This window comes from Taudactylus pleione, unplaced genomic scaffold (genome assembly GCF_031769625.1).
Source record: "Taudactylus pleione unplaced genomic scaffold, aTauple2 ptg000037l, whole genome shotgun sequence".
Taxonomy (NCBI): domain Eukaryota; kingdom Metazoa; phylum Chordata; class Amphibia; order Anura; family Myobatrachidae; genus Taudactylus; species Taudactylus pleione.
The window spans coordinates 10,384,519-10,402,657 of NW_028284439.1; the positions used below are offsets into that span (position 1 = coordinate 10,384,519).

The 18,139-nt window shown below is 43.9% G+C and overlaps 1 protein-coding gene across 1 annotated transcript in view; it reads right to left on the minus strand.

Annotated features, from left to right (window-relative positions):
- The window catches only part of SLC7A14 (solute carrier family 7 member 14), a 60,274-nt gene that overhangs the window by 15,246 nt on the left and 26,889 nt on the right, over nucleotides 1–18,139 (minus strand). The window contains exons 4-6 of the mRNA XM_088452328.1: nucleotides 8,269–8,415; nucleotides 6,973–7,181; nucleotides 6,018–6,895 (exon numbers count right to left, since the gene is read on the minus strand). Coding sequence (XP_088308454.1) covers nucleotides 6,018–6,895; nucleotides 6,973–7,181; nucleotides 8,269–8,415 — 1,234 coding nt within the window. The remainder of the gene's footprint in view (nucleotides 1–6,017; nucleotides 6,896–6,972; nucleotides 7,182–8,268; nucleotides 8,416–18,139) is intronic.

Here is an 18,139-nt window from a genome sequence, read left to right on the forward strand (position 1 = left end):
ACTGCGCACCCTTGACTGTAAAGCAGAGATCTTGTCCTCCGTCACGAAGATCCTTTGCTGTCCCGAGTCCAATAAGGCTCCAAGATGCAGAATCCTCCGAGACAGGATTAGAGTGGACTTCTGCCAGTTGATTAGCCAGCCGTGCCGTTGCAGCAGTGCAATGGTCAGGTCCAAGTGGCGTAACAGGAGCTCTGGAGATCCTGCCACCAATAACAGGTCGTCCAAATACGGCAACATGCGGACTCCCTGCAGCCGCAGAGAAGCCGCCATGACCGCCATCACCTTGGTGAAAACACGTGGTGCTGTTGCCAGGCCAAAAGGTAACGCCCGAAACTGGAAGTGGTCGCTGCGGATTGCAAACCTGAGGAACTGTTGATGGCGCAAAAGAATAGGGACATGCAGGTAAGCGTCCTGTATGTCCAATGACACCAAGTAGTCCCCAGGTTCCAGCGCCAGAATGATGGACCGTAGGGTCTCCATCCGAAACTTCGGGACCCGCAAAGACTTGTTGAGTGCTTTGAGGTTGAGAATCGGATGATATGACCCATTGGGTTTCTGTACCAAAAATAGATTTGAATAGAAACCCTGGCCCCTCTGGGAGAATGGAACAGGCACTATAACTCCAGCCTGGAGCATAGTGTGCAATACCTTCCGCAGCTCCGTAGCCTTGTTCCGGTCTGATGGGAGACCCGTGGTGAAGAAGCGAGCCGGGGGTCTGTGCCGGAAGGAGAGGGCGTATCCGTGGGAAACTACCTCCAGAACCCAAGTGTCTGTCGTAGTGGTTGACCAACACTGGGCGAACTGTAGCAGGCGGCCTCCCACCCTGGGATCCCCCAAAGGGAGGCCCGGACCGTCAGGCCGCAGGCTTGTCATCTGGCTTGGGGGCCGGACGTCTGGTACTCCATGCCTGCTTCCGGGGCTTGACCGATTTCTTAGGGCCAGCCTGTCGAGGAAACGACTGTGGTTTGGGCCTAGATGACCGAAAGGACGATGGTCCCGAACCAGAAGGAGCAGCGGCCGACGGGAGACAAGCAGATTTGGCTGCCGCCAGCGTGGCCACAATCTTATCCAGATCCGGACCGAAGAGAACTTCTCCGGTAAACGGCAACGCTTCCAGACCTTTCTTGGAATCTGCGTCCGCCTTCCAGGATCGCAGCCACAAGGTGCGACGAGCAGCTACCGCTGCTGAAGAAATTCTAGACACCAGAGTACTAATGTCTAGAGCCGCCTCGTTGATGTAGGTGGCCAAATCACGGAGATTGCCAATCAACTCCGCCTGTTCGGCCGGACAGTCGGATTCAAAAGAAGCCTCTAATGAATCCGCCCAGCGCTCCATCGCTCTGGCAACCCAGCAAATGGCCATAGCCGGCCGTGCTGCCCCCCCTGCAAGGGAATAAGCGGACTTCAGGCAGATTTCTACCTTGCGGTCCGTAGCATCCTTAAGGGAGGACATGGATGGCATCGGCAATGTGGCACTACGGACAAGACGGGTCACGTGAGAATCCACCTGTGGAGGGGATTCCCACTTAGCAAAATAATTATCCGCGAACGGATAAGCCACCGCCAGGCGTCTCTGCGGCTGGTATCTTTTGCCAGGTTGTTTCCACGCCTCCTCTAAATGGTCCACCAACTGACCCGAAAGAGGAAAGACTGTGGCATCGCCCTTCACATCTTTGAAAAAGGCATACTTAGATTTAGCCGCTGGGGGAACTTCGTCATCAATCACCAAGGCTGTGCGGACCGCCCGAATAAGTCCAGGAATATATACTTTGGACTTAGCATCAGCGTCCTTAGTATGGAGAGGTTCCTGATCGTAAGGATCCAGAATCTCCCCATCATCAGACGTCCCTTCGTCATCCTCATAAGGAGCGGACAGAGACGCCACCGGCCTTTTATGAGGCCGCATCACAGACTCCCCTTGCAACACATCCGACAAGTGCTGTACAGAACTCGTCAGGGAGTTAACCCACGCTGGCTCCTGAGAACCCGGGAGCGGGGAAATAGGGAGACTGTGGGGTACCACCAATTGTCGTGGGAACCCCTGCATGGGTGACGACACCACAGACTGCTGGGACAAACCCATCGGAGTAAACGCGGGCTGCGGAGCTAACTGGCCCACTAAAGCTGTTAACGCCTGAGCGAAACAAGCCCAGGACGGCTCCTGTACCGGTGCTGTAACCGTAATAGGCCGCGCCATGGACAAACACCGCCGGCAAAGGCCCTCCGCGCTACCCTCCCCCTCCGCTAATGGTACTTTGCACGTGGTACACTGTAGCCGGAGGGGAAAATCACTTTCAGACATGATGGCACCACGTATGTGACCTCTCTCACCAATTAAGTATTAAATAGGCGAGAGACCACCCTGCAGCACCGCACCGCAAGGGCTTTAGCAGAAGAACAGGGACAGTAATAAAGCTGACAGTTTAGAGAAGAAAAGTTACAGGCAGCGCTAGCACAGTCACATACAATGCAGAGAAATAACAATTCCTGCACTAACAGCGCTGATTACTCAACTACACAGACACAGGGCCTGGTAGGACACAGCGCTGCATACACAGACCTGAGCCACAGTGGAGGAGAGGTATGCGGGGGGACCCAGACCACGATGCTTCCGTCCAGCGCTTCCAGCAGCGTTCACCATGCGTTCTGGAGAAGATGGCCGCCGAGGAGCAGAGAGGAGGCTGGCCTGGGGGAGGAGCGCTGCCACAGGACCAGTCGGCAGCATGCAGAGAGGGCTGTGTGCAGCGGGGGAGGCGCCGGCTGTGAGACAGGGAAGGCGCGCTCCCCTGGCATGCATTTAACCCCTGGGACGCCGCAGCGCTACCGCTCTGCTGCGGTCCGCTGTCCCAGGGGGTAGTGGAAGCGCAGGTTGGTCGCCTGGCTCCACGCTGCAGCCAGTCCCCAGGGAGCCCCCTGCCTGGGGACTTAGGACCATGTGATCAGCGGGGACCCACCGCGGGACCCCGCTGCTTACCTCTGTCCCCCTTGAATCCGGCCATGGTCCGGAGCATCTGGGGTCACCGCTAGCTGTGACCCCAGACGCCCACCAGCATCCCCGGATCAGTACCGGCGTTCTGGTACCGGCGGGGTGTAGGGAAGACAGCATGGACGTCAGGACTGACTGTCCATGCTGTTCATCCAGATGTGCAGCCACAGCTGCATGAAGAAAAAGCTTCAGGGGCTCTTCTAGCCCCCACTCCAACAGGTGCACCCGACTCCGGCCGGGCACCAAACTAAACTGAGGTGCCTTGGCCCGGGGGCGGGGTATAGGAGGGGGACCTAGTGCATCCTGGGAGGCTGAAAGCTTAACTCTTTGGTGCCCTGCGACTGACGTCACACCTATACCCCAAGGTATCCTGTGGATACCCTATGGACCCTGAAGTAGAAAGTATAGTATAAAGCTCATGAGAGAAAGAGGGAGGGGAAGCAGTCAGAGACAGAGGAGAGAGGGAGGACACAATTAGAGTCTGGGGGTGCTGGTGCCGTTGCCGTGCGTATGTATGAAATTGGCTGACTGGTATGCTGCACTGGGTGTCACAAATTTATTTTATAAGTATTCCTTACTGCTGCTAATATAATCTATGTCTTTTGTTGTAAGTCTTCACTGGCAAAATACATGTATAATTACGCTGTCTTTAAGTAAAAACATTGTCATTTATTTTAGAATCTGTATTGGTGTGAATTATTTAATTTCTTCTTATAACAAGTAAGGCTTATAAATAAATCTAGAACACATTGCGTTATCAATTTTGGAGGCCCCAGCAAGATACACCAGTTAACGCCCGCTGGGGGTGAGTGAGGGAGGGAGAGAGTGAGTTATTTTTCTCATAAAATATTTTTATTTTATTTATTATTATTATTATTATTATTATAAATCGTACAGTATTGTTTTTTCCTCCCCTTTCTCCCTCAGTCTTTGAATGGTGGTAAGTTAACTGTGCTGTATTAAATGAGTGTTTTGGATTTATTTATTCTTGTTAGAAGTTTTTTCCCCGTTATTTTAATAGTATGATAATAAGTGTAGAGTACAGCCAGTTAGAAAATGGCGCTGGGAGCAGAAGATTCTCCCCTCCTTCTCAGTCTGGGAAGTGTGCCGAGTAGATAAGGAAAGTAAATGGTATCTGCTGTGTTTTTTTTTTTCCTTCCCATGCACTGAAATATGTTAAAGAATAAAATATTGGCAGTCTTTAAATTTGCAAGTTAAATGATTGTCTTTGCATTATTCTTTTTGTTGAGATATTGATTTCTGAAATTATTAATAAAAAAAAACCCTGATTAGGTGGTTAAAGTATATGTGTTTTAATTGTATGTATTTTGCTGTGTTAGATTTAGCAGACAGTTTGATTAACATAGATCAGTTTCTGATGATGTGTTATGATATATTGTAAACTTGAGGTGTTTATTCCATAATTTGAAATATTGTTTAAGATTTATGTGTCAGATATATGTTTAGGGGTCGAGGGAATAGGCATTGGTGACATAAGTGTTTTTTTGGGGATTTTCTTTATTGTCTTTTTTGAAAGGTGTGTGTAGAGAGACGTGAATTTGTTTATGTGGAAGTTGTATGGGTAATATTATAGCCAAAGAAGAGACGTCCACGTGGCTAGATAATGTAAAATCAATCTGCAGATATCTGATAACCAGATAATATTGATGTGAAAGTGCTAAATCTGATAACGAAGGGCAGATAAGCACAGTATAGGTACAAATTTGTTAACTAGGTCAGATTGTACATGAAAGGTGTTTGACCTGATAACGAAAAGACAGGTAACATGAATAGGGTAGTTTTTTTAGGGTTTTATTTTGACAGACATGTCACAATTTTGAAAGAGAAAAAAAAGTTTGTCTTATTTGTTTTTTGAAAGGCCAACATTGTCTAAGTACTTGTATGGGATTGAAGATAGTTCATGTAAGTGATATAGAGGGTATGAGCAAGGGATTTGAATGTGCAGAGGTTGATTGTAGCCTGCAATATACTACAGAGTACAGGGGAATGGTGCGTGAAGCACCTGGATGGTAATGATTGTTTGGATGAAGGTGAGAAAAAAAAAAGGAGTTTTACTTTTGCAGCAGAGAGAAAAGAAAACAGAAAGACATTTCTTGTGTATGGCATCAAGTGAGTTGCCAAGAGTTACGAGGGTAGTCAATAAAAAAAAAAATGTTTAGAGCAGTCGGAGACAGAGGAGAGAGGGAGCACACAATGAGAGTCTGGAGGTGCTGGTGCCGTTGCCGTACGTATGTATGAAATTGGCTGACTGGTATGCTGCACTGGGTGTCACAAGTTTATTTTATAAGTATTTCTTACTGCTGCTAATATAATCTATATCTTTTGTTGTAAGTCTGCACTGGCAAAATACATGTATAATTACGCTGTCTTTAGGTAAGCATTGTCATTTATTTTAGAATCTGTATAGGTGTGATTATTTCATTTCTTCTTATAACAAGTAAGGTTCATATATAAATCTAGAATACATTGCGTTATCAATACTATCATAGCATTTTCTCATATTACTGATACTAATGCTCTAAGCTGGCCATACACAGTGCGATATGCACCATGCGACGCGATGGGGGATCCGACGTCCGACATATCGGGCGATACCCACACACAGTGTGATTGGGTGGCCAAGGACCCGATATGCCAGCTCCCCCCTCCCCCACCCGCATATCGCTGAATGGGATCGCACATTGCATCCCCAGATCGACTGAACCTGCAGTAAGATCTGAGGGTGCGATGTATGATCCCACAGGTGCGCGCACTATCCGATATTATTCCCATACATGTTACGATATATCAGCCAAATCGTACCAATCCGTCGGATTGGCTGCTGTATCGCACCATGTATGTGCACCTTTGCTTAGTGTGGCTACTCGGTTAGCCATGCAAAAGACATACTGTCCAACCATCAAGTTTATTATTTGGCTCATCAGGTCAATAACATGCATGATTTAAGATAGAACAATGCTGGAATTGGATTACTGCATTGATATAAAAATGAATGCACTAAAAGTCTTACCTACAAAGCACCAGACAGCAAACCGAATCCACGTAACAGATGACAGCTTCAGCATAAGATAAATGTTGACAAGCATGGCAAATGCGGGAACAAATGGGACACATGGTGCCATGTAGGGTAGTTTTTTGGGGTTCTCTGGTTGCTGTAGGATAACAAATACCAATGCAAAGATTAGTAGTACCATTAAAATGACTAAGAGGACAGCCCACCACACGTGATCAGACACATAATCTGCAGCAAATATTATGAAGGAGCAGAAGATGAATATCAGGATGAAAAGGAATATGACACAGATTGTCACCGTGCGACCAGTGGTCAGAGTTGGACGGTCCATTTTTCCAGGCAAGCCAAGACGTATTCTCATTGTATAATATCTTGGACCTATAAACTTCTTCAGCTTAAAAAGATAAATGTTTTCAGAACCATCCGCCTCTATACCTGATGTCATGTCAACTGTTCCATAGTTTGGATGGTTTATATTATAGGTAGACTTGTCAGATTTACCAATCAGCATTTCATTGTCTCCAAGTGATGGCAAATTCTTTGCTCCACATGTGTTTGAAGCAGGACCAGTGAACTCCTCTCCATCACTTATGGGAGAGCAGGCGTCCTTCTCGCAGTCAGCAAGGATCCCTTCCTTCTTCTTAGAGTGCTCTTCAGAAATAAATTTAACAAAGCCGTCAATGTCACTCTCAGGCTGGTATCGCAATAGCAACACACACACAGACACAAGGGTGTATGCTAAAAGAGTCCCAATAGACATCATTTCTATTAGATCCCGAAGACTGACCAGCAATGAGAGCAGGGCTGCCATGAATCCAGAGACAATACAAGCCACCACTGGAGTCTCTGTGTAGGAGCTGACATGCGACAAAAACCTACAAATACCAAAGACAAACTTTAGGGTGAATGTCGGAATAGATACATTGTAAGCAGACAGGTTTTAATTACTAACCTGAATAATAGCCCATCACCAGCCATTGCATAAATGACTCTGGGCATAGGAAACAGAGACCCAAACAGGCTTACAGTGAGCCCAGCTACAGATCCAATGGCTACAATATATTTAGCAGCATAGAACCCATGTAGTACAAACATCTCCATCAGTGGTGATTCTGTATCAATCATAGCGTATGGTACCATTAATGTTAACATAACACTTACCTAAAAAAAGACAAATGACAGTGTAATTAGGACAAATAAATCACTGCTTAATTAAACATACTGTATTCTGGAATATCAAAATTTCCGTTTGATACATATTATTACTTACAAACAATACAGCCACTAATACATATGTAATATATAGGGTCTGAAATCACAGGCAATGTAACAAACCGTAACAGGCACATTTGGGAGGTATAATTATCTTCTTTGATGACCCCACTGCAACTTTGCTAAATAGATTGTTTTATATTTTTGTCTGTCTTTGTAGCTATCAGCCATCTATTTTTATCAGGATCAGTCACTTCAGTTTTCGCATGTACGACACAATACTGAGTGCATTCTATTCAGTAGTATCCAGAAAATAGCTTTGAGTCGTATCCCAGGCAACAAAAATGATATACTCTGCCTAATAATATAAAGTCACAGCTTAATTGAAAATCGATGTCTAGTTACAAAGACAAGACAGAAAACAGTAAATGACTGCTGTGGCTCTGTGAGAATGTCACACAGTTACACACATTATTACAAAGCACTTCTTTCTACAGTCACTGTGTGGAGCACTGCTAAACAATGAATTGAAGAAGGGAATACAATGGGAGTGTGGTGAAAGACAAAAACAATCGTATCCAGAAAACCCTAGATATTTACTTTATTACATATCATAACTACTTTAAAACATGAATGAAAACAAACCCCCCCCTGAACGTTTATAGTAAACAAAGGGTGTGGTCCTACAATATTAGGAGACAAACTTTTCCCACAATGCACATTTTCTAGTGGTCTACAAACCCGCCAAGCTAGGTACAGACTGATTTTTGTGCGAGGGAGTCCCTAGAACTGGTAAGAGGACGTGCAGCTTGAAATGCACTAGGCAGTAAGGTTGGCATATCTGCACCAATAAAGGAGCAGTACAGACCTGTACTTCTGAAATTGGTAAATGAGCCTTATTTTGATTATTGGCTTTACGACAACTTCAGTGTTTTGTAGATTAGTAACTTCTCCACAAGGCATTATAGCCATACAATTTCTGTTCTTAAAGGCACTACAAGAGTACAGAGTAATAAGAGTACTGTGTAATACTTACAGATACATACGCCACAAGACAGGTAATCAGTGAAGCAGTGATGGCATATGGAATAGAGGTATTAGGGCTCTTTGCTTCCTCTCCAGTGGTGGCTATGATGTCAAAGCCAATGAAGGCATAGAAGCACGTGGCCGCCCCTTGCAGCACCTGCAATACATGAAATGAATGTGTAAATAAATCATAAAATGTGTATTTTATTATTGTGTATCTAGGCTGTAAAGCACAAAGAGGGGTATTCAATATGAAACGTTAACTTCACTGTCGAAGTTAACGTTTCATATCGGAGTTTTTTTCTGTGTTAAGGTATGGTGCGCGCTCCCGCTTATCCCCGTATTCAATATAAAATTAACGAAAACGGGAAACTCCGAAGTTGGATTTGCGGAAAGTTACGAATTTTTCCTTAAAATAATTGTAAGACCCCCCTAAAATTGTAAAAACATGGGGGAGCACTATGGGTACCCCTGTTTTTGCCTTTAATTGAAAGTCGGGGATTTAAATAGCCGCAGCAGGTGTTTTTTTCCCGACATTGAATAAGTGATGCAGAAGAGCACTTAGGTTATTTTTTTCGTTTTTTTAAGTGGTCCCATCAAATTTGGGGTACATGAAAATGGGTACTAGCATATTTTTAAGTCCCTAAAGTAATTTTTTAAAAATTCTGCATTTGTGCACCTGCCGCTATAATTCTATTCTAGAAAACATCTGCCGCATACTTGCAGAATAGCCCTGAACCTATTTCCCTATTGTTAAACAATTTTTTCCCATTTTTTTTTTTCACCCCAATGTTTAAAATAATTTTTTAGGGTGTCCCTATTTTTTTTTTTTTACTTTTTTTGACACAGCTCTTTTTTAAATGTCATTCCTAGGGGTGCAGGCTATTTTTTTTAAGCCTGCACCCCTAAACCCCAATTCTGCACTTTTTTTCGACACCTATTCAATGGTGAAAAGTTATCCCTGTTTTTTATCAAAGACTTTTCAAAACCGCGATAAGTCTTTGAAATTGAATACGGTGTAAAAGTCAAACCTGCGATAATGAAGTCAAAAGTGCGATATTAACGCAAAAACGATGTTATCGCTCCCATATTGAATACCCCTGAAAGTGTCTTAATGTCAAATAAATAAGTTATCAATTTATTTTCTTCAAAACGGTGCATATGTATCATGAAAACTGAGTGCAGAGCGAATAAACTTGCATTTATGTTCATGGTTTTGTTTTACTGCCACAGACTTTTTTCATCAGGTCTATCTTTAAGTTTTTAAGTTAGTAGATTTTTGTTTTTGTTAACAGATATGAAAGCTTAAGGATATTTAGGGGTATCCAATTAGCTGCAATAACCCGTTTTTCGACGAAAAGTCTTCACTTGTGAAAACTTTTCTCCAAAAATGGTTATCGTGCTATCCAATTAGCCGTGGTCCGAAGTCTTCTTTTCGCGAATAGTTTTCACCATCTCTGAGTAGGTGAAAAGTTGTGCAAAGTCCCCATTTTTGGTCTAAAATGTTGGGACTTGGTGCAGAACTCCTTGGACACCCCCCTTAATGACTAATTATACAAAAATATATTTTTAATTCGATTATTTGGGCCAATAACGACATGACATTTTTGGTGTGAAAAAGTAAAAAGTGCAGGAAAATGGATACAAATTAGTGGGTTAGGTATTTTGGGGGGCTGTATGGATGGGGCAGGTGTTTTAAATATTGCATTGTAGCAGGTGTATTTTTTTCTTTAAATTACTCAAAAATATACTTACCCCCATTTTATGCACCCCTAATTTATTTAGAGTATTACCTTTGGCCAAAAAAAATCATTTCTAGCTTTTTTTACTATTATAGAAAAATGCATATAACAGCCATTTGACACTATTTAAGATCTCAAAACCCTTTGATTATGGCCAGTAAAATACTTCTATACTGTAACCCAATTTTAGTTTACAAATTTTTAGGGTATAGGCTGATTTCCCCATTTTCACCTGTACTTTTCATCTGTCATCCCTGCAAGAATTATCGTGCGAATGTGTTTTCGCCGGTTTTGTAATTGGATTGCACAATAAATGGAAGCGCGCATACATGCGATAAGCGGCAAATTCGTGCGATGGGTCCGAAAAGTTTTTATCGGTGAAAACTTATCATTATCGCGGCTAATTGGATGCTCCTCTCAGAGAGTGCAAATGTGTCTATAAAAAACAAGCTGTAAGTTTGCAGGGGAGCCACCAGTTACCTAATCATGAGCCCCGCAGCATTTTTTTACACACGTTGGATGCATGAATTGTATTTCATCTAGAAATGTGTTTAACACCACAATCGTCCTACATTGAACTTAAGCTGGGTAACTGCACGGGAGATGGGTGACATATCGGGCTGTCGGTACACATTAGACAATTAGACAATCCGGTGCCCGACCGCCCGATATGTCGTCCCCTGCCACATCCCGCTGCATGGGGTGGACAGTCGCAACGCCAGATTGAGCTGCATGTAGGGCAGAGCTGACAATGCGACTTATGACCAAATGGGAGCACCTATGGCCCAATATAGTGGGTACACATTAGACAATATTGACAATATATCTGAACGATCGGTCGGATCGTCCAAAATATTGTCTAATGTGTACCCAGCTTTAAAGGAATCTCACACTATTACTCTGTTGAGGTTGTAGTCTTATAACAACCCTCTACCATAAACTACCCAACTCTCATTCTGTGGATTCCTGCTCACCTTCATTCCCCTTCTTCAAACATAAATGCTACAGCCTCTGTCACATGCACCCCTGCCCCCACTAACATAACGAATGGGCATTGCCTCTTAGAAGATCAACACGTTCTCCTCTTAAAATTCTATGTGCTGCTGTGAATATTCCAATGATGGACTAATAAAGTGGGCACATCCTGGAGTAGCTGGGGTTGAGGATAGCATAAAATATATATATATTATATTTGTTCCCCAGTAAGACACTGACAAAGAATGAGTGTTTAAATTCAGTGTTAGCATTGGAGTTTGTGGTTATGGTTTTATTCTTTTACTTTCTACTGTAAATGTAATCGCACCACCCAGCATGACCCAACACCGAATTACCGGAACACCTGCAATAAATTTCCCAGCAAATGACTTTCAAAATAAAGCTTGTTTAACTGTATCCCAGTAACTGCCAAATGCTGATGTGACATAAAACACATCTTGCTTTCTCCATCCAGTGTCTAATAGAACAACATAAACACAAACCTGTATGCATGGTTTATTCATGGCCCTTGATAAAGGCAAAATATATGTCAAAAGACAGCCAGCACTTGATATATAGGAGTATGTGGCTATATGTCACCCAATTAATGTGATATATTTGGATTTTGCTAAGGTGTCCAATACTCTTCCACATAACAGGCTGGTAGAGAAGATGGAGTACTAGGTCTAAAGAAAAAAAATATGCATATGGGTAAAGAACTATATGAAATATAGAAGAAAAAGGTGTAGTTTTAAATGGAACATATGCAGATTGGGCTAATGCTTCAAGTGGTGTACCAGATATCAGAATTAGGCCCTGTCATTTGCAATGTTTTTATGAATGAAGAGTGGTCAGAGGTGGGCAGCACCATTAATAAACAAAATTGAAGGGTTACACTTGTGTAATAAACTTTTTTATAAGGTGTCATCATTTGCAAAGGGAATATTGATGGTTTCACTATCAGCATAGGTAGGAAGTGGTTATTTGGTTTTGCTTTGGATACAATATTAAATTAGGTCAATGATGTGATGATTCTAAATTCACTAACATAGTTTTATTTAAAACTGGACTGGATGCCTTTGTTGCAATAAATGGAATACAGTATGTAGTTACAATTAGTGCATTATGGGGGTGACTGGCCCATGAACCTATCCTGCTGTCTCTTTTTGGATAAGGGTGGACGCTTTTTTCCTCCTTTGAGGTTAAATTGTTAACTGTCACACATCAGGTTTTGTTTTGCTTTCATCTGAATCAACATTCTTAATATGTATTAAAAAAACAGGTAAACTGGATGGACTTTTGTGTTTTTCAACCCTATTAACTACATAATTATGTAACTATGAATGTATATGTACAGGGAATGCACTATGATAAGGTGCTGGTGTAGGAATTATAGTTAATTTGCCCTGAATTCCCAGAGATCACAATGTAAAAAAAGTTTTCATTTTATTTAATGTTAACTTAAAATTTTCCTACTATATCCATAGATATTTATTACTATTATTATTGTTTGTTTATATGACACAAAATTCTGCACTGCTACACAGTGGGGTCATACAGCATAGTACAAAGTCAAAATGGACCAACAAGCAAAATATACTACAAGCAAAGGCAAAAATACAGAACACTCAAGAAGCATAAATGTAAGATTTGCATGAGATTTAGCATAATACATAATAGTTAAACAAGTGTTGTACAGAATATGCAAAGAATAAGATATAAGGATGCACAATTAGACAAAATGGAGCAGACAAGAATAGGAGGAGGAGAGAGGGCCCTGCTTGTTATGGTTTACACTGTGACAGGGAAGAATGAGGGTGACACAAGAAGAGGGTGTTACACCAAGTGGGAATGTGAGCAGAGGCAGGTTTGGACAGAGAAAATAGAGGTACGTGGGAGACTGATAGGTTATTAAAGAGTGTTTTAAACTTTGGAAACTGGTGAAGGGTCTGATTGGCTTGGAAATGTCTATCATATGCAGGGAGTTGCACAGTAGATCTCTTGGAAGTGGGTTTGGGGGTATGCAGTCAAGATGTCACCATTCACAATGTTGACAGCAGAAGGTCTACCTTGATGATGCTGACATTGTTAAAATTATGGGATTATGTCGCCACCTGCAAAATGTCAATATTGACAGAATGTCGACATTTCCATGAGGCTTTGGGTTGCAATTAGGGTTAGAGTTGCCATTAGGATTGGGGTTACTATTAGGAGTGGCGTTGGAGTTAGGGGTGACATTGGGGTTACTGTTAGGGTAAAGGTGAGCATTAGGGTTTACCCTTAGGGTTAGTGATAGAATGACAGTTTGTCAATATAAAATCAGAGTCGATATGCTAAATGTCAATTTCAACATTATCAACATGTTGACATGTTCAATGTCGCCATTATGACCATTTCTACATTCTCACATTCTACATTCTCATGTCGACATAATGAATGTTGTCATTGTAAATGTCTAACAGTAATACAGAACCGTTTGGGATAACTGGGGGACGACGATCAGTGGGAGGGGGGGCAGTTGTTAGAGCACAGGGGGGATTGTGGAGTAAAATGAATCAGAAGACGTAGGGCCTGATTCTGAGTTGGACGCACACTGCACGCAATGTCAATGTTCATCTAGTTGAGCAATTATTTACTACTGCGCAAAAATTCAGACTCTCCCCTGACGGCGAATGAGTTATCCTGCGTGCACACACACACACAAAGTTGCTTTTGCAATTGGCTCAGACAGCATCAGAAATCGAGCGGTAAAGTGATGGGTGTTCCTGGGTGGTGTTGCATTGCAGATGTATGGAAGGGAAGAGAGACAAACAGGAGGCGATTGCAGTAGTTGAGGGGAGAGATAACAAGAGAGTGGATGACGCATTTTTGTAGTGTTAAAGGTGAGAACAGATATTAACCTGGTTATGTTTATGTTTCGAAGGTTAACGTGACAGAGAGAGAGAGATTAAATATGGGGTGGGAGAGAGAGGACAGGGTGAAATTGACACCCAGGCAGTGGACATTAATAACAGAGCTGAGTTGTCCACAGTGAAAGATATGTGGTCATTTGGAAACTCTAGGAGGGAAGAGGATGAATTCAGTTTTTGCTGAGATTTTGGTACTGTTGGGAGATCCATGAAGAGAATACATGAGACATGACAGCCTACTATACATGGGACAAAGTGACAAGAGCATGTGCAAAAGACAAGTGAAGTGTGTTAGTGGAGGCAGGCTAGGTGCAGGCAAGCTTTTGAAGAAAGGGAGAAAAGAAGATGACAGTGGATAGGGTTAATTGGGGCAGGAAGAGGGGGACGGAGTTGACAAAGGATTATGTGCCTTCTCCCCAAGAATGGTGAAAGAACAGACAGTTGGTAGAGGGGAAGGACATGAGTAAAGTAATTGGGCCTAGTAGGAGGAGAGTGGTCGGTGACAAAGTCTAGGGTCTTAAGGCAGGATAGAAAAGGAGGAGGGGCTCAGCAGAAAAGGATTGAAGGTAGCAAATGGGGTTAAAATAAAAGACTTGAAGATTTGTTTAGTGACCAAAATGGCACAGCTGTAAGATAAAACAAAGTGGGAGAAATACATTTTGAAGGAAGACTTCTAGCAGCAATCAAAGGAGGACTTTAGTAAGTGACAGGTTATTTTGGGGTATCATGGCTGGGGTTTAGTGGTGGCAGGTGCAGTTGTGTCAAGTAAAGAATGCAGATATAAGGAACAGACAGATTTTGACAAAAGTGTTTCAAGTGTGGAAGAAAAGAAAGCAGGGTTAAAAGTAACAAGATGTCACTGGGAGCATGTGGATATGGATTACAAAAGCCGTACAAGGAGTGAGAAAAGCAGAAAGGGTAAGTTTGAAAAATCAGAGAGGCGAGTAAGATGAGATCAAGGAAATTACTTCAGCAATGGGTGGGAGTGGAAGCTGACAGATGCCAAAAGAGAAGAAAGGGAAAGGAGTTTGGCGGTGACCTAGTCAGTGGGGTTATAAATGGTGAAATAGAAATCAAACAGGGTGCGGGAGGGTGACAAGCAAGCAAGAGGGCAGCAAAGTGACTGGGAAGATGACAGTTGACTGCAACATACAGAATTATGGTATGAACATACCTGTCGATAATTATTTTTCTTTGAGTTCCATAGGGTCCACAGGAATTACCTTGGGAAATATAGTTGGACGACGTCCATTGCACCAAAAGCAAAGCTTTGGAGCTCCCAGCATGCACTGGTCGTCCTCTCTATATCACCCACACCCAGCCACAGGCATTCAGTATGTGACTAAGCCTCGCGGCAAGGAGACAGAGAATGAAGAAGGAAGAAACATTTCACCAGAAACACTCTACATACGAAGAGGGAATTTTATGATATATAATCTTAAGAATAGGGTCCCTCTAAGGCCAGGTGTGTCAGGGAGGGTGCCCTGTGGACCCTATGGATCTCGAAGATAAAGAATTATCAATAGGTACGTTCATACCATAATTCTGTATTTCTTCTTTGGGTTCCATAGGGTCCACAGGAATTACCTTGGGATATCCTAAAGCAGTCCTTAGGGGTTGGGATGCTCCTGAGAAGATAGGAAAATCCGCCGCCCAAAGGAAGCATCTTGGGAGGTGTACGTGTCAAAAGCGTAGAACTTTATAAACGTACTCACAGAAGACCAGGTGGCCACCTTGCACAGTTGTTCAGCAGAGGCGCCCTGTCTTATTGCCCATGACGGTCCTACTGACTGAGTTAAATGGGCTGTCACCCTGTTAGGTACAGGCAAACCCGTCTGCGTATAGACCTGTGAGATGGTCATATGAAGCCAGTGAGACAATGTCTGCTTGTTGGCTGGCCAGCCTCTCTTGTGGAATCCATATAAGACAAACAATGAGTCTGTTCTCCTGATGGCCTTTGTTCGGTTCACATAAATCCTGAGAGCTCGGACCACATCAAGTAAAGCTTCGCCTGTAGACAGGCGTGAAGACTGGAAGGCCATCCCCACAATTTCCTCATTAATATGAAAATGAGAAACTACCTTCTGGAGATAACCCGCCTTGGTCCTGAGGACAGCTCTATTCGGATGAAACACCAAGTACGGGGAGCGACATGACAAAGCTACCAGATCAGACAACCTACGAACTGATGAGATGGCCAGCAGAAACAGTGTTTTCGCCGTCAGCCACCTCAACTCTACTTTATCCAAAGGTTCAAAGGAATGTGTTTTAAGTGCCCTGAGAACCAGAGCCAAATCCCACGGTGCTACCAGTGGGAGAAAAGGAGGTTGCAGGCGCAGCACCCCCTGCATGAATGTTCTGACATCCGGCAAAGAAGCAATTTTACACTGGTACCACACTGACACCTGAACTCTCAAGGTGGCCAAGCGGAGACCCAAATCCATTCCGGCCTGGAGAAACTCCAGCACTCTAGCCACCTTAAATATTTTAGGGTCATATTTCCTGTTATGAAACCACAGAAAAAAAACAAACCCGGTGATATATGTGCGCAGAGGCTGGCTTCCGTGCCCTGAGCATTGTCTGTATCACCGACAAAGAAAACCCCCTGGCTTTTAACACGGAAGACTCAAGAGCCAAGTCATTAAAGCCGGTCGTGGTAAATCCTGGTAACGACATGGATCCAGGATTAGCAGGTCTTGTCGTAGAGGCAGGGGAAATGGACTGTCTACTGACAGACGCTTCAGGTCTGCAAACTAATGCCTCCTGGGCCAGGCAGGAGCTATTAGCACCACCCTGCCACCTTCCTGTTTGAACTTCCTGACCACCCTTGCGAGGAGGGAGTTCGGAGGAAACAGGAATGCCAGTTTGAAGTCCCATCTTACCAATAGAGCGTCCACGAAGGCTGCTGAGGGGTCTCTTGTCTCCTGGACCCATACCCGGATGAAGGGCCCATTCTCCGGCGTGTATATCCTGGCAACTTAGGAAGTCTGCTTCCCAATTGAGCACTCCTGGGATGAACACAGCTGTTATCCCCGGAAGATGCCACCTCTCTCTTCGCCGCTGGGCTTCATGATGGTTTATATAGGCCACTTTCATCGCATTGTCGGACTGAATTTGGACATGTCTGCCCTGAAGAAGGTCCTGTGCTTGAAGGAGCGCCCTGTGCACTGCCCGGAGCTCTAACACATTTATTGGCAGATGACTTTCCAGGTCTGCACACCTTCCCTGAAAAGTGTGCTGACCTATGACTGCTCCCCACCCTCTGAGACATGAGTCTGTGGTGAGAAGTACCCATTCTGGGATCCACAACAGACGACCCCTGTTTAGATGAGTCAGCTCCAGCCACCAGGCTAAGGAGAGATGAACCTCCGGCACGATCAGAATCATCTGTTGATGATGCTGACCGTCCCACTGCACCAAGATCCACCGTTGTAGGACTCTGGAGTGGAACTGCGCATAAGCCACCATGTCGAACATGGCTACTATTGAGCCTAGCAACTGCATGGCCAGTAGACCGACACTACCTGACTGCTCAATAGATTGAGTACTCGTGCCTGGAGCATCCCAATTTTGTCCTCCGGCAGAAAGATCCTCTGTTGCTGAGAGTCTAGTATTGCCCCCAGGTGTATCTTCTGCTGGGTTGTTGATAGAGAGGATTTCTTCCAGTTGATCACCCGCCTGTGCTCCTGTAGGCAAGTTACCGTTATCCGTAGATGACACAGTAATGTCTCCTGCAACTGAGCAAGTATAAGGTCGTCCAGTTATGGCAGGATTCTGATTCCCTGATGCCTGAGATAGGCCGTCATGACCGCCATTACTTTCGTAAACACCCTTCTAGCTGTGGCTAGCCCAAAAGGTAGAGCCTGGAACTGAAAATGTCGTTGGTTTACTGAAAATCTGATACATCTCTGGTGGGATTTTGTGATTGAGACATGCAGGTATGCATCTTGCATATCGAGTGAAACCACGAAGTACCCTGGTTCCATTGCCAACATCATTGACCGTAAAGTCTCCATGTGAAATTTTGGCGTCCTGACAAACTTGTTGAAAGTTTTCAGATTTAAAATGGGTCTGTACGATCCATTTGGCTTTTGGATAAAGAATAAGGTTGAGTAGTAACCCCTTCCCTGTTCCATCAAAGGGACTGGGACGACTACCCCTGCTTTTAGAAGGTCCAAACTTGACTGGGTCCCCTGGCAAATCCGTAACCATGAATCTCCAAGGGGGGCGGCTTCTTAAAGAAATGGCAAAGCCG